Source organism: Hemitrygon akajei, chromosome 11 (assembly GCF_048418815.1).
Source record: "Hemitrygon akajei chromosome 11, sHemAka1.3, whole genome shotgun sequence".
Classification (NCBI taxonomy): Eukaryota; Metazoa; Chordata; class Chondrichthyes; order Myliobatiformes; family Dasyatidae; genus Hemitrygon; species Hemitrygon akajei.
The window spans coordinates 21,238,124-21,261,993 of NC_133134.1; the positions used below are offsets into that span (position 1 = coordinate 21,238,124).

The 23,870-nt window shown below is 41.2% G+C and overlaps 1 protein-coding gene across 7 annotated transcripts in view; it reads left to right on the forward strand.

Annotated features, from left to right (window-relative positions):
* Positions 1-23,870, forward strand: part of clec16a (C-type lectin domain containing 16A) — a 230,884-nt gene that overhangs the window by 62,074 nt on the left and 144,940 nt on the right. For 5 of the 7 annotated variants that reach the window (XM_073060358.1, XM_073060359.1, XM_073060354.1 and 2 more), the window contains 2 exons: positions 7,052-7,165; positions 12,953-12,994. In XM_073060358.1, coding sequence (XP_072916459.1) covers positions 7,052-7,165; positions 12,953-12,994 — 156 coding nt within the window. The remainder of the gene's footprint in view (positions 1-7,051; positions 7,166-12,952; positions 12,995-23,870) is intronic. The other 2 variants (XM_073060355.1, XM_073060357.1) reach the window with 1 other exon arrangement.

The window sequence follows — 23,870 nt, forward strand, 5'->3', positions numbered from 1 at the left end:
CTGCATATCTTCCAGTTAAGATGGCGCTGCTGAACACATGTGACAGCTCACTGGTAGTTAAGAAATCCATCACTAAAAATAATCTCTCTGAGGTAAATTGTGTCAAATTATTGCCGCAAACAGTGAGGGGGTGAGTTTGGGGGATGAGCTGAGATGGTGTGTCGCAGATGGAGTTCCAGTGCCTGTACAACTGGCCTGGTAGCTAAGTTGGATTGCTCTGGGCACCAAGAGGAGGTTGGGGCCTGGTCAGAAGAGATTTGATGCCTATACAACTGGCCTGGGAGCAAGGTTGGATCACTCTGGGAACCAAGCTGTTTTGAAGAACTTGAGAGTGGCCTCAGGCTGGGTGGCAAAATCTGGGCTTGGAGGGAGTCTCTAGATGGCATGGTCTAGGCCCAGAGCCTTTTGCTGCAGCTGGGTCCTAGTGTGAGGTACGATCCATTGTTTAGACAACTTAAATGCCAGCCCAGATTGGAGACGAGAGCCGGTTTTGCTCACACTCCGCGATGTTCTCCTCTTTCTAGGGCACCAGAGCCTTTAGCTGTTCTGTTGTTTGGTCAATTTAATCGCTAGCCCAGATAGATGGCAAAGAAAAGGTGTCGGGATCCAGAGCTGATCTCTGAGCTCGCCACTCCTCTCTCGATTACACATTGGCTATTAAAACTGCCTCGTCTGCTGTGCTCCGTGCCCGCTAATACGAACTGATAAGTGAGGTTTTGGGCCTACTCTGGGTTTTGGACCTGAGGGCTCACTTTTGGTTCAGAATGTTGTTTGTATGCTTTGTGTCTCTTTTTCTTTCTCTTTGGCATCGAGTGTTGGTCATTTATTTTTATTTTTTTCTTCTTTAATTAAGTTCTTTTGGGTTTCTTGCTTTGTGGCTACCTGTAAGCAAACCAATCTCAAGGTTGTACAATTTATGGATTCTTTCAACTACAACACAGAGTCTTGCCATCTTCAGAAGTTTTCTGATGACTCTGCCATAGTTGGATGCATCAGCAAGGGAGATGAGGCTGAGTACAGGGCGACGGTGGGAAACTTTGTCACATGGTGCGAGCAGAATCATCTGCAGCTTAATGTGAAAAAGACTAAGGAGCTAGTGGTGGACCTGAGGAGGGCTAAGGCACCGGTGACCCCTGTTTCCATCCAAGAGGTCAGTGTGGACATGGTGGAGGATTACAGATACCTGGGGATACGAATTGACGATAAACTGAACTGGCCAGAGAACACTGAGGCTGTCTACAAGAAGGGTCAGAGCCGTCTCTATTTCCTGAGGAGACTGAGGTCCTTTAACATCTGCCAGAAGATGCTGAGGATGTTCTACGAGTCTGTGGTGTCCAGTGCTATCATGTTTGCTGTTGTGTGCTGGGGCAGCAGGCTGAGGGTAGCAGACACCAACAGAATCAACAAACTCATTCATAAGGCCAGTGATGTTGTGGGGGTGGAACTGGACTCTCTGACGGTGGTGTCCGAAAAGAGGATGCTGTCCAAGTTGCATGCCATCTTGGACAATGACTCCCATCCACTCCATAATGTACTGGTTAGGCACAAGAGTACATTCAGCTAGAGACTCATTCCACCGAGATGTAACACTGAGCGTCATAGGAAGTCATTCCTGCCTGTGGCCATCAAACTTTACAATTCCTCCCTCGGAGTGTCAGACACCCTGAGCCAATAGGCTGGTCCTGGACTTATTTCCACTTGGCATGATTAACTTATTATTATTTAATTATTATGGTTTTATATTGCTATATTTCTTCACTATTCTTGGTGTGGCTGTAATGAAACCCAATTTCCCTCGGGATCAATAAAGTATGTCTGTCTGTCTAATAAATGTACTGAAATAAATACTTCAGACTTCGATTTTCATATTAATTTTATTGGCTGTGATTCCTCATCCTGGTCCTAGCTGATGTCCAAGTATGTCATCTAAATGCAGTAAGATTTCCCCTAAACATTTTGGCATATGACAAGATTGAATTTCATACAGCTTCTGCTTTATTTAGATTAACAGTACTTAGAAGGTTTGCATAAACCCACAAAACAAATGAGGAAGCTTCTGAATTTGTAATTTTTTTGGGTGTAAGGGGACCTTATACTAAAGTGACGGAGGTTGGGCAGCAAAATTGAGTTCGACTGCTCTTTTGAGTAAAGATCATGACCATATAAAGAAATGTTTGCTAGTCCATTTCAATGAGTTTGTTTTGTAATCATCTGATATTAAATGTCAGTTGTTTGCCCTTCAATGAATTTACTGCCAGGAATAGTATTGATATACATGTAGCTTTAGTTGCATACTGAAATTTTATTCTTTTGGGAAACCTGGCTTCATCAATGGAGCAAGGTGAAGGTCTTGTGCGCAGGATTGCACTGTAGTGTGGTGGTTAGCACAATCGCTTTTTTAGAGCAGCAGCGGTCACCGATTGGACTTTGATTCCCACCGTTGTCTGTAAGGAGTTTGTACATTCTCTGTGACCATGTGGTTTCCTCCGAGTGCTACGTTTTCCTCCCACATTCCAAACTTGTACAATAGGGTGAATGAGTTGCGGGCCTGATATATTGGCGCCAGCAGCGTGGCAACACTTTTTAGGCTGCCCCAGCGCAATCCCCAGACTCTGCTGGTCGTTGACGCAAAACTACGCATTTCACTGTATGTTTCCAAGTACAGGTACAGGAAAAATAAAGCTAATATTATCTTCAGTTGAGTTCAGGGTGCCATCAGAGCTTAAAGTTACATTAAACTTTGAATTCTTTGCTGTTTGGGAATTTTATGTGCGTCATATTCGTAACTTGGATATGCAGTGAGCATAACTTTACAGCAATTCATTAAATGTTTGAGAGCTGCGATCTATTAAAGCATGCCCCTTTTACATCCAGTGGCATTTAAAAGTTCCAAAGCCCCAGCTTACCACAGCTGAATGTTCATATTTCCCTTCAGTAGTAGGCAAGTTTCCATATAGGTATCAGAAAGTCAGACTACCACGTGTTGAGTACAGTGGTGATTTCCTAATGATGCCCTTGCGTTTTAAAAATAGAGAAAATTGCAGAATGAAAAGAAACGGTGAAGATGATATATTCTATGAATTTTATGTTCATGAGAAAGAATGAGTTGGCAGAGGAGACTTTGAAGTGACTATTCATTGTGGTAGATGGTGGATGGTAGATGGTAGGCAGTTTATGTAGGATGAAATGAACAAGAGTAGGAAATTCAGAACACTAACCTCAATGGTATCCGTAAAAGGGAGAGAAAAAGGGCTGCATGATTAGTGTATAAGAGGGAACATTTTGGCTTTTGGGAATCTAAGGTTCTTGACAGTTCTCACATGTGAGAACAATATTTAAACTTTGGACAATTGGTTTGTTGAAGAATATATGTTATGAGGGTTTTTATTTGTTAAAAGAACTATTTTAGTTCATTTGAAGATGCTTTAGCATGTGGTCTATTGTGCAAGTTAATTTAAGATTGAAAATTTTAGTGAGGCCATGTTCATTTATGAAGAATTCATGATTGTAAGGGTTGCACTTAGTGGTTAAATGAAAAAGCTGTGGATATTCATTGTCTCAGGTTAGACGGATTGGCCTCAAAAATCCACTGGTATGTTGCTGAGTACAGTCGGACCTCCTTATCCGCGAATTCTGCATGCGTGAATTCAACCAACCGCAAATCGCGAAAACCCGGAAGTGCTCTTCCAGCACTTACTGTTCGAGCACGTACAGACTTTTTTTCTTGTCATTATTCCCTAAACAATGCAGTATAACAACTATTTACTTAGCATTTACATTGTATTAGGTATTATAAATAATCCAGAGACGATTTAAAGTATACGGGAGGATGTGTGTGGGTTATCGTGGATCAGGATCAAAAAAAATAGAAAGTTCTTACTAAGTAAGTCGGAACAGGTACATCCGGTATTATTTAGCGTCAGTTAGTCTAACGTTTGTCTTTGTATATAGTATATATTTTACCTTTCTATGCATATAAAACACTTAAGAACGTATGTTTCAGCGCCGAGTTCGATCTAGTGACGGATCACTCCCAAGTGCGCTCTGCACCCGTGCTGGGTTGATGTGGAGGATCAAAAACTCAAAACCCAATAATTAAACCACTGTTTTGCTTAGTAATAATTGTAGCTTTTATAGGGGCAGAGTCTTTCTCACTTTATCCTTTAAAATTGCTCCGATCGTTGACCGACGTAGCCTACTGCTTTTTCAATGACCAATGGCGTTTCACCTCTTTCTGATTGCTTTATTATTTCCACTTTGTTTTCAATTGTTATTGTGATTATTTTCGTGAACAGAAACACTGCAAATTCAGATCTCTGCCGCTGGGTCCTAATGTCCCACCGCACTGAGACAGGTTAAATAAGGTCTGGGGTTCTGCTGGGTCTTAAGATCCACCGCATTGAGACAGGTTGAATAAGGGACTTGAGCATCTGCGAATTTTGGTATCTGTGAGGGGTCCCAGAACCAATCCCTCGCAGATAAGGAGGGCCGACTGTATTTTTCTTTTTGACTGGATGTCCTATAAACATCAGTAGATAGGCCTCTGATTGCCTTTTGTACAAGGCAGACGTGTGCAACATTCCTGTACCTGAATTTTACATTTGGCTGCAAACAATGCAGGACATTTGTGTTTAACGAGTCTCGTGTCCATTTCAAACAGGTAACCTAAGTCACTGTGCATCCAGTGAAATTCTGATGTGGTTGAGTGTTTTGGGGGTGTCTATTGAATTTTTATTTTGACGCTCAGCAACTCTTGCCATTTTGTGCAGCCATGGTGCAGGTGGTAGATCACCAGAGATCCAGGTTTAATCTTGACCGAAGCTGCTGTAAAAGTGGTTTGCTTGATCCTCCTGTGGCCGCTGGGGTTTCTTCTGGGTGCTCTGGTGTCCTCCACGTCCCAAAGACAGTCTAGTTAGTGAGTGTTGTCCCTAATGTGGAGATAAGTGGTTCCATCCAGAGGGAATTAAGGAGAATAAAATTAAAAATGGGATTAATGAAGAATTAGTGTAAATTAATATCAGCTGTAGCTTTGTCAAATTAAATCAGAATCTGGTTTATTATCACCAGCATGCGTCGTGAAATTTGGTAACTTGGCAGCAGCAGTTCAATGCAATACATGATAATATAGAAAGAGGAAGAAAATTAAATAAGTAAATCAATAAATTAATATATGTGTGTGTGTTTATATTGTTGTATGTAAACTAGCCCATAACCCTGGTTCATTGAAAGTCTTTGCAGCACAATCTATTCTGTTTGGTTTGTTAAATGACCACATATACAGTATATGCTCAAAAACTTGTAAAACATTTCCCAAAATATCTTTTTGGTTGGTGAATGTCATCAGTAAGACGAGATTTATAATCTGTCTGAAATTGCTCTACAAAAGGTGCTGAAGATCCACCTTTTTGTGTGATCTGCAGTTGTGGTGGAAATGCTGATAGAATAGTGCTGGGTAGAGAGTTCCTGAGTTAAGATCCAATAACACTGAAGAAACGATGTTCTTTTTCCAAGTCTTAGGAACCGGTAGCAGTGATGTTTCCATGCACTTGCTGTCCTTGTCCTTTTAGTAATAGATAGTGAGTTTGTGAGGTGCTAATAAATTAAGAAAGTAACAGCAGTGTATTTTGTTGATGGTACACCCTACAGCTGATGAAGGGAATGAATGTTTAGCCTGGTCAGCAGAGTGCCAGTCTAAACAGGTTCTTGTGTTGTGAATGGTGTCAAATTTCTTGATTGCTTTTGGACTCATCCCGGCAAGTTGAAGAGTTATGCCCTTAAATTATGTTTTATAGATAATAGGGAAAGGCTTTGGCAGGTGTAAGCTGAGTTACTTGCCACAGCATAACAAACCTCTAACCTGCTTTTATGAGTAAATCATTTGAGTTTCTAATCTGTGGAAACTGCAAGGATGTTGATGGCAGGATAGAAATGCAGTTGAAAATCAAGCATAGAGGATCAGAGGTGAAGAGAGTCAGCAACTTTAAATTTGTTGGCGTTACCATTTCAGAGAATGTGTCCTGGGTCCAGCACGTAAGTGCTTTAACAAAGAAAGCACGACATTGCTTCTACTTGCAAAGATTTGGCAAAACTTTGATTAACTTCTATCAGTCCGTAGTGGAGAGTATAATAACTGGTTGCATCACAGCCTGGTATGGAAACACCAATGCCCTTGAATGAAAATGCTGACCAAAAGTAGTGGATACGGCCCAGTGTATCACGGGTAAAGCCCTCCCCACCATTGAGCACATCTGTAAAGAATGCTATCACAGGAAACCAGCATCCAAGGATCCTTACAATATTGGGTGTGTTCTCTTCTCGCTACTGCCATCAGGAAGGAGATACAGTAGCCTCAGGACCCACAGCACCTGGTTCAGGAACAGTTATTACCCCTCAATCACTGGGCTTTTGAATCAGAGAGGATAACTCACTCAACTTCACTCACCCCAGCTCTGAACTATTCCTGCAGCCTGTGGACTCACTTTCAAGGACTCTCATTAATTTTCTTGATGTTTGTTGCTTTATTTTCTTTTTGTATTTGCAGTCTGTTGTCTTTTGCATTTTGGTTTTCTCCCCATCTTGTGTGCGGTTTTTCATTGATTGTTCTATTTCTTCGTATTTACTGTGAATGCTCTCAAGAAAATAAATCTCAGAGTTGTATGTGCTGACATATATGTACTTCGATAATAAATTTACTTTGAAGAGTGGTTGGTTTGACTGTTACTGTGAGGTGAATGTGGTATACAACCTCACTTTGTCAATCCAGATTTAAATGGTTTTTAATATCATCTTAAATATGAAATTTAACAAGCCATTAACATACTAGGATTTTAATAAATGTTGAGAACATAATCTAGTTATTTCAAGGACATGGGCTTCTCAAAGAACACCGAGGATGCTGCTTGGTGTGGCTTTAATAACCATAAAGATTGCCTGTTCTGTGTCTCCAGTCGTCATGACTGTTTCTGAAGTATTATTATTAATATTCCTTGGAAGCTTTTCAGCAGAACACTTTAACATGTGTTAAGTAATATTAACTATTTTTGTTTTTCAGGTGTTTTTAATTATACACTATAGGCCATTGGTGAATTCTTTGGCTGATGTAATCTTGAATGGGGACCTTTCAATGTTCAGCCTTCATTCAGAACAGGATTCATTGAAGCACTCAGTAAGTCTGTCTCCTTACTGTTCAGTTGAAACAAAAATTCAATTCCTCTTAAGGATTTATCTTGAACAAAGATGCTTTGTTCATTATAATGTCAAAACTTTTCCAGACTCTGATCGTATATATCGATGGATCTTATTCCCGATTTTCAATGGATAACCTTTATATTTAAATGATTTTTAGTTGAATTTATGAAACACTTTTTATAAGCATTATACGTAAAATAAATTTTTGGAACAATTATATTGAATATTACTTGAAACGTATTAAAAAAATCAGGGCTAAAGTTGCAGTACTTAAACTATTTTCCAAATAAAACTAAAATAGAAAAAAAGTATTGTTTAATCCAATAAAAATGCAGGTGTCCCAGTTGCTAAGTGCTTATCTTTCATTTTTATAATTGCTAAATGAATTCTGTCACTTTTGTTCTAACTTAGCTTTTCTTCGGAAATAGTACTCTTAAATGTACATTTTGCTTTGGTAGAATAAATATAAAAAATAAACTCGTGATAGTAAAAGACTAAAATGCAGTACAAGATTTTACATAAATCATGCCCAGTTTATTTGGGCAAGAGGGAGCTTGTCCTTGAATAAATGGAAGAGGACAGCGAGGCTTTGAGAAGAAGTGCGGCGGCGGCCATTTTCAAATTGCTTCTCAGATCGGAGTTCTGAGAGGCGGGACTGCGCAGGCGCGTGAAGGAGGCCTGGGAAGGAGGGAAGATATAAAAAGGAGAGAAGGAGTGAGGCAGTTCTCTTTTGGAAGAGGACAGCGAGGCTTTGAGAAGAAGTGCGGCGGCGGCCATTTTCAAATTGCTTCTCAGATCGGAGTTCTGAGAGGCGGGACTGCGCAGGCGCGTGAAGGAGGCCTGGGAAGGAGGGAAGATATAAAAAGAATGCAGCCTTAAGCAGCGGGCAGCTTCGTTTGCGGGCAGCGGAGTGAGTCGGGAGCAGAGTGTAGGGCTTGGGCTCAGAGGGCTTAGGCGGAAGAGGGCACAGTAGGCTTATCTTTTAGTTCTTGTTATTTTCAGTTATTCGGGAAGTATGAGTGTGAGGGCAGCTTGTTGTTCTCGGTGTCGGATGTGGGAGATTCTGGAGTCTCCGAGCCTCCCGGACGTCCACATCTGCGCCAGGTGCGCCGAACTGCAGCTCCTGAGGGACCGAATTAGGGAACTGGAGCTGCAGCTCGATGACCTTCGCCTGGTCAGGGAGAGTGAGGAGGTGATAGAGAGGAGTTACAGGCAGGTGGTCACTCCGGGGCCACGGGAGGCAGATAGGTGGGTCACGGTCAGGAAGGGGAAGGGGCAGGTACTAGAGAGTACCCCAGTGGCTGTACCCCTTGACAATAAGTACTCATGTTTGAGTACTGTTGGGGGGGACAGCCTACCTGGAGGAAGTGACAGTGGCCGGGCCTCCGGCACAGAGGACGGCCCTGTAGCTCAGAAGGGTAGGGATAGAAGAAAGAGGACCATAGTAATAGGGGACTCGATAGTCAGGGGTTCAGACAGGCGGTTCTGTGGAGGTGATCGGGAGTCCCGGATGGTAGTTTGCCTCCCTGGTGCCAGGGTCCGGGACGTTTCTGATCGCGTCCAAGATATCCTGAAGTGGGAGGGTGAGGAGCCAGAGGTCGTGGTACATGTAGGTACCAATGACATAGGTAGGAAAGGGGAAGAGGTCCTGAAACGAGAGTATAGGGAGTTAGGAAGGCAGTTAAGATGAAGGACCACAAAGGTAGTAATCTCGGGATTACTGCCTGTGCCACGCGACAGTGAGAGTAGGAATGGAATTAGGTGGAGGATGAATGCGTGGTTGAGGGATTGGAGCAGGGGGCAGGGATTCAAGTTTCTGGATCATTGGGACCTCTTCTGGGGCAGGCGTGACCTGTTCAAGAAGGACGGGTTACACTTGAATCCTGGGGGGACCAATATCCTAGCGGGGAGGTTTGCTAGGGCTACGGGGCAGACTTTAAACTAGTAAGATGGGGGGGCGGAAATCAATTTGAGGAAACTATGGGAGAGGAGGTTAGTTCACCAGTAGAGCAAGTAAGTAGACCGTGTGTGAGGGAGGACAGGCAGGTGATGGAGGAGGGATGCGCTCAGCCCGAAGTTGTAGGGGAGAAGAAAGAAAAGGATAATAAATTTGAATGCATTGCTAGGGATGAAAAGAGAGGAGGAGGTGGAGAGTATCTTAAATGTATCTATTTTAATGCTAGGAGCATTGTAAGAAAGGTGGATGAGCTTAAAGTGTGGATTGATACCTGGAATTATGATGTTGTAGCTATTAGTGAAACATGGTTGCAGGAAGGGTGTGATTGGCAACTAAATATTCCTGGATTTAGTTGCTTCAGGTGTGATAGAGTAGGAGGGGCCAGAGGAGGAGGTGTTGCATTGCTTGTCCGAGAAAATCTTATGGCGGTGCTTTGGAAGGATAGATTACAGAGCTCCTCTAGGGAGTCTATTTGGGTGGAATTGAGGAATGGGAAAGGTGTAGTAACACTGATAGGAGTGTATTATAGGCCACCTAATGGGGAGCGTGAGTTGGAAGAGCAAATGTGTAAGGAGATAGCAGATATTTGTAGTAAACACAAGGTGGTGATTGTGGGAGATTTTAATTTTCCACACATAGATTGGGAAGCTCATTCTGTAAAAGGGCTGGATGGTTTAGAGTTTGTGAAATGTGTGCAGGATAGCTTTTTGCAACAATACATAGAAGTACCGACTAGAGATGGGGCAGTGTTGGATCTCCTGTTAGGGAATGCGATAGGTCAGCTGACAGATGTATGTGTTGGGGAGCACTTCGGGTCCAGTGATCACAATAGCATTAGCTTCAATATAATTATGGAGAAGGACAGGACTGGACCTAGAGTTGAGATTTTTGATTGGAGAAAGGGTAACTTTGAGGAGATGCGCAGGGATTTAGAGAGAGTGGAATGGGTCAAGTTGTTTTATGGGAAGGATGTAATAGAGAAATGGAGGTCATTTAAGGGTGAAATTATGAGGGTACAGAATCTTTATGTTCCTGTTCGGTTGAAAGGAAAGGTTAAAGGTTTGAAAGCGCCATGGTTTTCAAGGGATATTAGAAACTTGGTTCGAAAAAAGAGGGATGTCTACAATAGATATAGGCAGCATGGAGTAAAGGAATTGCTCGAGGAATATAAAGAATGTAAAAGGAAACTTAAGAAAGAGATTAGAAAAGCTAAAAGAAGTTACGAGTTTGGTTTGGCAAATAAGGTGGAAGTAAATCCGAAAGGCTTCTACAGTTATATTAAAAGCAAGAGGATAGTGAGGGATAAAATTGGTCCCTTAGAGAATCAGGGTGGTCAGCTATGTGTGGAGCCGAGGGAGATGGGAGAGATTTTGAACGATTTCTTCTCTTCGGTATTCACTAAGGAGAAGGATATTGAATGGTGTAAGGTGTGGGAAACAAGTAAGGAAGTTATGGAACCTATGACAATTAAAGAGGTGGAAGTACTGGCGCTTTTAAGAAATTTAAAAGTGGATAAATCTCCGGGTCCTGACCGGATATTCCCCAGGACCTTGAGGGAAGTTTGTGTAGAGATAGCAGGAGCTCTGACGGAGATCTTTCAGATGTCATTAGAAACGTGGATTGTGCCGGAGGATTGGCGTATTGCTCATGTGGTTCCATTGTTTAAAAAGGGTTCTAGAAGTAAGCCTGGCAATTATAGACCTGTCAGTTTGACATCAGTGGTGGGTAAATTAATGGAAAGTATTCTTAGAGATAGTATTTATAATTATCTGGATAGACAGGATCTGATTAGGAGTAGCCAGCATGGATTTGTGCGTGGAAGGTCATGTTTGACAAACCTTATTGAATTTTTTGAAGTAGTTACGAGGAATGTTGACGAGGGTAAGGCAGTGGATGTAGTCTATATGGACTTCAGCAAGGCCTTTGACAAAGTTCCACATGGAAGGTTAGTTAAGAAGGTTCAGTCGTTAGGTATTAATGCTGGAGTAATAAAATGGATTCAACAGTGGCTAGATGGGAGATGCCAGAGAGTAGTGGTGGATAATTGTTTATCGGGATGGAGGCCGGTGACTAGCGGGGTGCCTCAGGGATCTGTTTTGGGCCCAATGTTGTTTGTAATATACATAAATGATCTGGATGTTGGGGTGGTAAATTGGATTAGTAAGTATGCTGATTAGTAAGGTAGGAGGTGTTGTGGATAATGAGGTGGGTTTTCAAAGCTTGCAGGGAGATTTATGCCGGTTAGAAGAATGGGCTGAACGTTGGCAGATGGAGTTTAATGCTGAGAAGTGTGAGGTTCTACATTTTGGCAGGAATAATCCAAATAGAACATACAGGGTAAATGGTAGGGCATTGAGGAATGCAGTGGAACAGAGAGATCTAGGAATAACAGTGCATAGTTCCCTGAAGGTGGAGTCTCATGTAGATAGGGTGGTGAAGAAGGCTTTTGGAACGCTGGCCTTTATAAATCAGAGCATTGAGTACAGAAGTTGGGATGTAATGTTAAAATTGTACAAGGCATTGGTAAGGCCAAATTTGGAATATTGTGTACAGTTCTGGTCACCGAATTATAGGAAAGATATCAATAAATTAGAGAGAGTGCAGAGACGATTTACTAGGATGTTACCAGGGTTTCAGCACTTAAGTTACAGAGAAAGGTTGAACAAGTTAGGTCTCTATTCATTGGAGCGTAGAAGGTTGAGGGGGGATTTGATCGAGGTATTTAAAATGTTGAGAGGGATAGATAGAGTTGACGTGAATAGGCTGTTTCCATTGAGAGTAGGGGAGATTCAAACGAGAGGACATGATTTGAGAGTTAGGGGGCAAAAGTTTAAGGGAAACACGAGGGGGTATTTCTTTACTCAGAGAGTGATAGCTGTGTGGAATGAGCTTCCTGTAGAAGTAGTAGAGGCCAGTTCAGTTGTGTCATTTAAGGTAAAATTGGATAGGTATATGGATAGGAAAGGAGTGGAGGGTTATGGGCTGAGTGCGGGTAGGTGGGACTAGGTGAGATTAAGAGTTCGGCACGGACTAGGAGGGCCGGAATGGCCTGTTTCCGTGCTGTGATTGTTATATGGTTATATGGTTATATGGTTAAATGGGTTGTGGTCTTCATTTTTTGACAATTGATGCCGCTAATTTTTCAATGTATAGATTTCGGAATATGTTTGCCCTGTTAATTTGCATCAGGTGAAGAAAACTTTAATGCTGTATATATTATGCTGTGTCATTTGCACATAAGTTGTAATTATTTTAACTAAATGCAGCATGTTCGTTATTTTAATTTCTGTGCAGCAGATTGTGTTGATCCTTGGACTGGGAGTGACTGCATGCTTAGAAATGTAATTGCAGTGTCCCTTTAGTGGTAATAATATTAAGACAAATGAAGTTTAAAAGGTCCAAATTGATTTGCCTTGGCTTATTCATTATTTTTAATTTTTATAGGTCATGCCTGAATTTTTACAGGGGAAGGAATTTATTTAAGAAGATCTTTTCAAATTCAGTTAGCTGCTGTCAGAAAAGTATTAAAAAATGAGAAAGTAAAGCAGGTTTATCATTATGTTCGAGAGGTTATTGTGACTCTCGTACCCAAGAAGTAGGCTCAATAGATATTACCTGCTTGTAATAATACAAGTCATTTGGGAGAAACAATTGAAAAACAAATCCACTTTATTTAAATTTAATTCTGAAAGAACCCTTTATGTCTTGTGTCCAGAAAACTGTCCATTTATTAAAGATCAATCCACTCTAATCTATTAATATTCTTCTTCTGCTTTCTTGCTGCTCTGGTCCCCTTCTGGCTTACAGCTTTTCCCAACTTCACTGACTATTTCTTCATCTGAACCAAAGGTTTGTAATTTTGTATATTTTTAACTGTGGTTTTAAAATTATCTTGCCGCTTTTGCCTAATGAAACAACAAATGTTTTTACAACTAAACTGATTTGATTTGTATTCCTGTTGTTATTCTGTAGTATGTTCTGTATATATCATCATGAACAGGGAGAGGTACTTTTTCAATGTTAATCTTAAAGAAAATAAAGTAACAAGGGTTTACCGTGTTGTTTGGCTGTAGTAAATTGGGAAGAGTAAACACTGGGTGTTCCTGTCTTGATCTTGGGGGAAAAAAAGAGAACTAAATGGTAAAAGTTTGCTGAAGGGCAGTTAATATTTTTGGAAATAGAGTCACATAATTTTGACTTAAATATTTTGGAGTTCTACAGTTATATAGCAGAGAAACAGGCCTTACAGCCCAGTTCATCCTTGCCAATCAAAGTACTCACCTGAGCTATTTCCATTTGCCTGCAGTGGTCCTATATCCCTCTAAGCCTTTTCATCCATGAATCTTTCCAAATGTCCTTTAAGCATAGTAATTGTACCCACAACAATTTACAGCATTATCTTTGGTCTATGTGCTCTGTTGACATGCCTGAGTTACCACTGAGCAATCTGGCAGAAATGGTCTTTGGGTAATTGCAATATTGAACTCATATATAATGATCTCTGTGGTTGAAAAGCCTACCAACACATGACAAGGTTGGTAGACTTTGACATCTACGTCAAAAGTTCATAAGGATAAGAAGTATGGTTACAGTATTGGAGATGTAATTTTTGATCCTAATTTCAGTATTGCGATCTAGTACTGAAAACTATCGAGTGTTCAAGTGAATGAAAAAAGGCACTGTGAATTGGGAAAGGATAGCTAATTTGGAGATGGAATGATAGCTTGCACAAAAAAAGTCTAACTACTTTGAGTGAGAATAGTGGGTGTTGGCAAGATGTATTGTTTTAAAAAAAAAAGCAGCTAGGGATTAGATAAAAATTAAAGCCCAGTTAAGATGAATGATATTTGCAAGATGTTATAACAGGAAGCTAAACAATTTGAAACTGGTCTTGTAAGTAACTTTGGAAGAGTTTTGGGCAAGGCCAGAATAAGAGTAGCTTTGTTTAGGGGAAAGTAGGAAGAAAGGGGGGGGGGGGGGTGGAACCAAAGCCAAACACTAAAATGCCCTGCATGAGACATGATCACATCTACTTAATGAAGGTTATTCTGAGTGTTCGAAAGTGGTCTTAATGGAGATAAAGAACTGCATTAATTGGAGATATTCAGACCAAATGGAAAATTACAACATTGATTCATGGAACCCAAATGTAGATGCTGTGCAAGTTTTCTATAGTTCTGTGCAGGATAGAAAAATACCCTTTATTTCATCCAATGGTTGTGCTTCTGTATACAGTTGTCCTGCAGTATAATTCTTGAACTACAGAGTGCAGTAAAAGCCCACACTTACAGTCCAGTGGGTGAAATGAATAAATTGGTACACTCATTGCACTTAATGTTCACACTTCAAAATATTTCAGGTATCAGTCAAAATGTTCATTTATGAACCCAGTGATTTCTAAAGCAAAGTAGTCAATCATTAAATGGAAAGGACGATATTGATCGGTACTTCAAAATGTCATGATTTAATTACCTCTATGCATACTGCAATTTCATTTTTGGTCTAAATATTTGTGAGAGAATTTCATACTTGAATTTAATAATCAAATTGGAGCTTTGTACAAGAGCAATGTGTATTCTTCATGATATTTAAACATACCATGTTGTTACAGTAACGGGGAACCTTATTCATGTGTCAGTTATTCTGAAGAAACCCTTCATTTGTGTAGACATAAGACAATGCAGATGCTGGAATCGAGAACAAAAACAAGGCTGGAAGAACTTAGCAGGTCATGCAACATCTGTAGAGGCAAAATATATCAGTTGATGTTCCAGAGAGAGATCCTGCATCAAGGCTGAAAAAGAAATAATAGAACAGGGGTTCCCAACCTTTTTTACACCATGAATCCTACCATTAACTTAGAGGTCCCTGGACACCAGGTTGGGAATCCCTGACTTAGAGGATGGGACGAAAGCTGGTGGATGATGGATGGAACCAGATGGGAAGGGGATGATTGGCAAGTGGAACCAGACTGGGGAGTGGATTGTAGAGATGAACAAAGGTAAAGAAAATTAGATGAAGAAATGAACATGTGTGAGAGCAGACCACCAGTGTTTGTGTTATCTGATAAAAGGAAAATTTAATGTCCGTTGGACTGTAAATAAAATGTAACACTATGTTCTTCCAATGGAGAAGGCCAAGGACAAGCAGGTCAGTCTAGGAGTGGGAAGGTGATTTTAAAATGATGTGCAATTGGAAGCTTGAAGTTGTGAACAGAACGCAGGTGCTCTGCAAAACAGTGGCCTGATCTATGCTTGGTCTCAAAACGTAGTGAAGAGGTTGTATCACAAACACTGTTGACCAGGTTGAAAGAAGTTAATGTGGACCTCTGTCTAATCTGGAAGTGCCGTTTAGATCACCCTGGAGGTAAAGAGAGAAGATTACCACCTATCAGTCTCTATCCTATCATCATCTCTCCCTCCCCCCCACCACATTTGATTCTGTTTGCCCATATTCTACTCCCCATCTATTCCACCTATCATCTACCTGCTTCAGTCAAGCTCTTATCCATTACATATTGTGATTATAGCAGCAGTCTTACTTGTTTTCTCAGTCCTGATAGATCTCAACCAGAAATGTTCACTTACAGATTTTGAATCTAAAGATGCTGCCTGACCCTCTGAGTTATTCCAGTGATCTGTTTCTTTCCCTTTCAGTTGTACGTGGTTATTAATACATCATATATATGTATTGGTAATACTCATTGTTATATCCTTGAACTGAATGACTATTTCAGTTACGGGTGGGTCTGGAGTAATGCAATAGTGAAACTGGGAAGGATAGCAAGTTTCCTTCCCTAAGCATGTATTGAACCACATGAAATTTTACTGTAATGTAGAGAATTTGGGGCTAGACAGCCCCTGTGGCGGCCCGCACACGCGGGACTCAAACCGCAATCGGGAGCCGCCGGCAGACACACGGTAGCGCGTTTGGAACTACCCGCTCGGGGCGGATCTTCCAGGGACAGTCTGACATCATGTACGCCCCGCGGGTCACAGGTCCCATGGGAGGGGAGATTTAAGCGCGCAATTTTGAGTCAGTAAAAGCATTTTGAGTTCAGCTCTCTCTGCCTCCGTGTGCTTCTTTAGTAGCGCGTTGCGCGCGACTACACCTCTATAATTCTCACCCTCCCTCCCTAAATTCTTTCAAAATTCTTGTTACTTACCAATTATTTTACACTTTTAATTTTTAAGAAACAATTTATTTTCAGTTTTACTTGCATTAAAGTTAATGACTCATTGTTCAAAGTGACATGTTTTTGTTTCAATTGTTTAATTGATATTTCTGGGAATCCGCCAATACCAGTTTGCACGGTATCAAACAGATCTGGCAGCCATAAAATGGTTTGGATGATGGAAGTCGTACATCACAAAAACAGACGTTTCAGCCCAAATGTTGCATACTGACCAAGATTCCGATCTAAGGTAGCCCCATTACCTGCATTTGGCCCTTGCCTCTTCAAACCTTTCTGTTCATGTACCTATGCAAGTACTCCTCAAATATTAATGTATCATCCTTGTTTGTCAATTCATTCCTTTTACTAACCATCCTCAGGTTGCCCTTCAGGTTCCTATTCAATCCTTTCCCTCTCTTCTTAAACCTATGCCCTTTAGTTTTTGATTCTCTAACCCTGGGAAACACACTGTGTGCATTCTCCCACTGTATGCCCCTCATGATTTTTTGTGTCTCTAAGGCCACCACTCTTCTTCTATTTCTACTTCTTCTTACTGCCTGTTACTGCTGGTGTTTAGAGCAGCAATGAAGGTCCTCCATCTCTGGCGGTGTTCAAAGCTTCCTTCATCGTGTCAGTAGTTTCCTCCTGGTTTTCACTTCGGTTGGTCATGCAAATCCTGGGTGGAGACTGAGGAATATCATTGCACTCAGATGTAGAAGGATTTTTCTTTGCTGCTTCCATAACAATTTGACTTTATCAATCAGGGTTGTTAGCCCTGAGCTGAACCCCTGAACCTAGAGGATTGATGGGCCACTCTTAGTCTGGCCTTTACCTTTTGAACTGTTTGGCATGGGTGACCCTATCAAGAGCTGAAGCATAAAGCTCTCACTCCAGCCAACATAGCTCTCCAGGTCATTGAAGCACAGAAGCCTCCAAACCATGATATTCTCTTGTGCTTTAAAGAATACATTCTTGGTCCACTCATCCTTTCTCTGTCATTCAGACTCTCGAGTTCTGGCAACATCCTTATAAATATTTTCTACTTTCATTCTAGTTTAATGGCATCCTTCCTCTAGCATGGTGACCAAAAGTGAACACAATGCTCCAAACTGCAGCCTCACCAATATCTTGTACAAATACTACATAACATCCCAACTTCTGTACTTCGTGGCCTGGCAAATGAAGGCCAGCCAGCATGCTAAAAAAAACCCTCACTTCCATTTCCAGGGACCTGATGTTCACTGTGAAAGTCCTACTCTCATTTGGACAAAAGAGTATTTGGGCCAAGGGATGAGAAAACAGCCATTTTCCATTTGATTTGTCTTTAGAAATGGCAGGTTTCTGATTTCTATTACCTTTTCTTTTGTGTAGTCTTTGCTTGAAAATGTCAGTGATCTTTGAGGCAAAAGCTGGATGTGATCATGGTCGACTATGAGCATCTCTGCTTTTTAATATTGGGAGAGCTGAAGGCAGCATATTTTCTTTTGAATTAACCATTTTTGGGCTACATTCTTGGAAATTGCGCAGTTACTAGTTGAACACAAACTTGGTATAGTGTCTAGGGAAACGTTTAACATTGTTCTAGAATTCTTTTTATTCAGTTGATTTTTGACTGATTGAAAAAGAGAGTAAAAAGATGGAAGTGATTTCTAAAAAAAGCAAAACCTAAATTTCTAAGAGTGAAGTTTTCTGAAAACTGCAACCATGCCTTTATGTTTAAACTGCACTGAAATACACAAATAGAACATATCACAAAGCATGTGGTAAGAACGTGTTTCTGGAAATTCTGGTGAAAGTACAAAGGCTTCAGAATTGCAGAACCTCGGATATGAACATACTTTCTATTACTGAACAGCACTAACTTGGGTATCAGTGATGGAATTACATAGAAACACAGGAATAGACCATTTAGACTGATAAGTCAATAAGCCATATAAGCATTGTCCTTTATGACACAGAAGGAATCATTCAACCAATTGGGTATATGCTAGCTCCCATCAAAACAATCTCATCAGTCATATTCCCCTTCATTTCCCTTGAGCACTGTAAAATACGAGGGGTGATAAGTTCGTGGCTTAGGGTAGAAGGAGTCAATTTTTGAAAACCTAGCACATTTATTTTTCAACATAGTCCCCTCCTACATTTACACACTTAGTCCAGCGGTCGTGGAGCATACGGATCTTGGACCTCCAGAAAGTGTCTACAACAAGGGTGATTGATAAGTTTGTGGCCTAAGGTAGAAAGAGACGAGTTATTAACTTCAAACTTTCTGCATAATCACTCAAAGAGTTGAACTGCATGTAACAAGAGCTGTATAACTCATCTCCTTCTACCTTAGGCCACAAACTTATCAATCACTCATCTGTGGACTCTTTCTGGAGGTCCAAGATCCGTATGCCACCGCTGGACTAAGTGTGTAAATGTAAGAGGGGACTATGTTGAAAAACAAATATACTAGGTTTTCTTAAATTGATCCTTCTACCTTAGGCCACGAACATCAATCACCCCTTGTATTATCTTTCCCTACCTATCTATTTCCCGTGGCCATGGAGACAAATTACACTCTCCGCATGGGGTCAGAGTTGAACTCTACTTACTGGAGCTGTGACACAGCAGCACTAACTACCACTGTGTCCATCCTGTTCACAACATTTCTGTCTCACATGGAGTGAAGCTTTCTGCTGTAAAAGTTCTGATACCAGCCAAAGATTTCCAGCTTTGTTTGTCTTGAAATCAAAATAAAAATCTTTTTGTTGAAATTTAGATAATGCAGAGGTAGCGGAACCTTACGGGGGAGTAACCAGGAGCATGTTATGCATTGTCACTAGCTGGTGTTACGAAAGATCAGCTGTGGACTTCTTTTTAATGCACTTGCCAGTGGATATCAGATTGATTTGTGTTCCACAAAGAGAGGATGGAACAATTTGATGATTAAATTTCCATTAATGTGGCACCTGGATTGTAATTTGGGAGATTAATGCACTTCATTTGTACTCAGTTCTATAAGAGTACTTGAAATTTGCTAAGCATCAGATTCATCCAACACTTCTGCACTGGTATCTTGGATGCATTTCCAGGAATAAGAATGCTATTAGAATTGGTGATTTTAAAAATTGTTATTTCTAACTTGCATCAGATGCATGCACTTCTGTGGCCATTAGACACTACGGCGTGCTAAGACAGAGCAATTTTTAAATAGCGTCAGATGCGTGAGTTCGTGCGCAAAAATTAGTGATTTTATTTTGCTACTAATACTTGGTGAGACAATTTCGAACTGTTTTTCTCACTGCTGTTTCAAGCACTCAAGCTTGTAGATGCCAGAAATGGCCATGAGAGAAAGGGAAACGACTTCACTACTTCAAGTTAGGGACTACAAAGAATTTGAAGGTCTCAAATATAGAGAGATGCATTATGGATAGTGCTTTGTGCTAGGAATGTGCTGTGAATCCCGGAACTTGGCATGAGTCTTCGCTCTCTGCTGATGCTTTTGCTGCATTGAATTGGCCACATCTTAGCGTGGAAAGGCTTCGTAAAGTCTGGTACTGAGCAGACTGAGGTGAGGATTACAGGCACTCATTGCAGAGAGATGGAGTACCATGCTGCACACTGGCTGGTCTGGGAACTGGCATGTCTTTCTTTTTTTTAAGAGACTGCCCGGAATCCTATAAGCTCCCACAACCCATCATGTTGAGTGTTTGTAATCTGCAGTCATTCACCATATTTGCTTGGCTGCGTAGCTCTTTGCTGCCCAGCCCAAAGGTGGTTTCTGGCTATTGAGCTTGTTCTGCAGAGAAATCCCCACATTTGGGGAAAGCTGTGCAGTCTGGGTGTATAGACACACTACAACACTGTTTAGATTGCCACTAGTGAAGGCTGTTTGCCAGCTCCTAGTTGGGAGATTCCACTGGGATACCGAGTTCCATACAGAGTTTCACTCTAGCAACAGAGACCAACAAACACTGTGTGCGTGTGTGCGCGCGCACATATCACATATTCACACTTTAGACTATCAGGAGATATGCAAGCAGCTTGAAGGCCATTAGAAAAAATGACTGTTGCACTGTTTGGAATTTGTAGTGATTGTAAAACAAATCTTTTACTTGTAAAAGTACTAAAATGCACCGTGGTTCTTGCCTGGAGTCTTAAAGTTAGTTTTGTATTACCCCTGAAAAACCATTCCAAAATTAAGCAAATTGGTGTTCAATTTACTAGTAACTTGTGTTTATTTTGCACTAATTCACACATGCAAAGGCTAGCGCATTAATCATAATATTCCCTGTTTCAATCTGGACTTTTAGTAGGATAGTAAGGGATAAAATTGGTCCTCTTGAAACTCAGAGTGGTCAGCTGGCTATGTATGGAACCAAAAGAAATGGGGGAGATCTTAAATGGGATTTTTGCATCCGTATTTACTTAGGAAAATGGCATGGAGTCTATGGAAACAAGGCAAACAGGTAGTGAGGTCATGGAACCTACACAGATTGAAGAGGAGGAGGTGCTTGCTGTCTTGAGGCAAATCAGAGTAGATAAATCCCCAGGACCCTGACAGGGTATTCCCTCGGACCTTGAAGGAGACTAGTGTTGAAATTGCAGGGGCCCTGGCAGATATATTTAAAATGTTGACGGACAGGTCTGCGAGCCGAAAATTGATGCAGAAGCAGAGCCGAGGAGTCAGACATCAGGAAGAGCCGTGGTAGTAGGGGACTCCATAGTAAGAGGTACGGAAAGGGGTTTCTGCGGCAACAGGCGAGATTTAAGGATGGTGTGTTGCCTCCCTGGTGCTAGGATCCAGGACATCACGGACCGATTGCAGGGAATCCTCAAGGGTGAAGGTGAACAGCTGGAAGTGGTAGTGCATGTCGGCACAAATGACATTGGGAAGAAGAGGAAGGACATTCTGCAGCTCACGGTGTTGCAACAAAGCTGCATTAGAACAGCAGGATCAGAACTGTTCTTTGAAGCAAATGTATGGAATCCAACTTGTTCGATATAAGAATTATACTGAGAACTGGGACTTCAGAGAACTTGAAAGAAGGCTGAAAAGCAGGACTTCCAGGGTGGTTATCTCTGGTTTGCTTCCAGTTCCTCGTGCTGGAGAGGGCAGGAACAGGGAGATAATGGATCTGAATGTGTGGCTGAGGAACTGGTGCAGGAAGCAAGGATTTACATTCTTGGACTACTGGGATCTGTTTTGGGGTAGGGATGAATTGTACAAAAGGGACAGGTTGCACCTTAATAAGTGGAGGACCAGCATTCTGGCAGACAGGTTTGCCACTGCAACACGGATGTGTTTAAACTAAGTAGTGGGGGGGAAGGGATGAACTGGAAATACAAGGATGGAGTTAAAGGGAAAGTGAAAATAAGAAAAGTTAAAAAGGACAACAGAATCAATGGAGTAGAAAGCTCAAGAAGAGATCATACAGTATGACCAAGTGAAATAGGAATTGATATGAAAAGAGAGGGGAGTACCAAATTAAAAGTATTATATATGAATGCACGAAGTATAAGGAATAAAGTAGATGAGCTTGAGGCTCAGTTAGAAATTGGCAAGTACGATGTTGTGGGAATAACAGAGACATGGCTTCAAGCGGACAGGGCCTGGGAAATGAATATTGAAGGATATACATCTTATCGAAATGACAGACTGACTGGCAGAGGGGGTGGGGTGGCTCTGTTGGTGAGGAATGATATTCAGTCCCTTGCGAGGGGGGACATAGAATCTGGGGGTGTAGAGTCAGTATGGATAGAACTGAGAAAGACCCTAATGGGAGTTATCTACAGGCCCCCAAACAGCAGTCTGCATGTAGGGTGTAAGTTGAATGAAGAGTTAAAATTGGCATGTCGCAAAGGTAATGATACAGTTGTCATGGGGGATTTCAACATGCAGGTAGACTGGGAGAATCAGAATGGTACTGGACCCCAAGAAAGGGAGTTTGTGGAGTGCCTCCGAGATGGATTCTTAGAACAGCTTGTACTGGAGCCTACCAGGGAGAAGGCAATTCTAGATTTAGTGTTGTGCAATGAACCGGATTTGATCAGGGACCTCGAGGTAAAGGAACCATTAGGAGGTAGTGACCATAATATGAAATGTTTTAACCTACAATTTGAGAAGGAGAAGGGAAAATCAGATGTGTCAGTATTACAGTTGAACAAAGGGAACTATGGAGCTATGAGGGAGGAGCTGGCCAAAGTTCAATGGAACAATACCCTAGCAGGGAAGACAGTGGAACAACAATGGCAGGTATTTCTGGGAATAATGCAGAAGGTGCAGGATCAGTTCATTCCAAAGAGGAAGAAAGATCCTAAGGGGAGTAAGGGGCGGCCGTGTCTGATGAGGGAAGTAAAGGGCAGTATAAAAATAAAAGAGAAGAAGTATAACATAGCAAAGATGAGTGGGAAACTGGAGGACTGGGAAGCTTTAAAAGAGCAACAGAAGATAACAAAAAAGGCAATACGCCAAGAAAAAATGAGGTACGAAGATAAACTACCGTAGATGTCGGATTATAAGCTGCTACTTTTTTCCCACATTTTGAACAGCTTTGAACACTGCGGCCTTTACTACGGTGCGGCTAATGCATGATTTTTTTTCATGCCGCCAAAAACATTTTGCCTTGTAACAGTAGACCAATAAAATTGATGAGTAGTTCACAGAGGTCCAATGAAATTGTACGATAAATCAAGCGCACTTTCACAATTAAATTATTGTAAATCAGTCATTTGTACTCACCCTCATCAACATGGAAAACACTCGAAGAAAAGCATTGTGCTGCCTTTATGGCAGTTATTTAGTTTATAATATTTTCGCTTAGTAATTCATTTGTTAGTATTTTCTAGTTAAAGTTAGAAGTGTTTTAAGTACCCGGTATATTTGTTTTCTGTACTACATCCCGGGATGCTATGACGTCACATCCGGTTTCGCCGCGTCTTGTGGGAAATACCGGTTTGCGATAAACGGGAAGGTGGGGGGCGAGCGGCATTAGACCCGAGCGAACGCTGCTTTTAAGTTAAAGGCAATCAATAACTTTTCCTGGTAGGCTGCAGTATATATATTTTTTACCAGTCGTTAGGAGATATTGGAATGTTGTTCAGTAAAAAAGTATACGCAACGTAATTTGTGTGTTACCGATACGTATGTATATTTAAAAGTAGCCGCGTTACAGGCACGGTTCAAAAAAAAGCATTTGCAATATGTATTTGTTTATGTTACCATATGGATTTAATTAAAAGTTAAAAAATCCTCACGTGTAATATCTTTCTGTGTAAATATCTCATATTACAACGTGGGACACCTGCGGCCTAAAATCCGGTGCGGCTTGTACAAGTACAAAATTGATTTTCTTTCTAAAATTAGAGCCAGCGGCTTTTAATCAGGTGCGCTCTGTAGTGCGAAATCTACGGTAGCCAAGAATATAAAGGAGGATAGTAAAAGCTTCTTTAGGTATGTGAATAGCAAAAAAATAGTTAAGGCCAAAATTGGGCCATTGAAGACAGAAACAGGTGAATTTATTATGGGGAACAAGGAAATGGCAGACGAGTTGAACAGGTACTTTG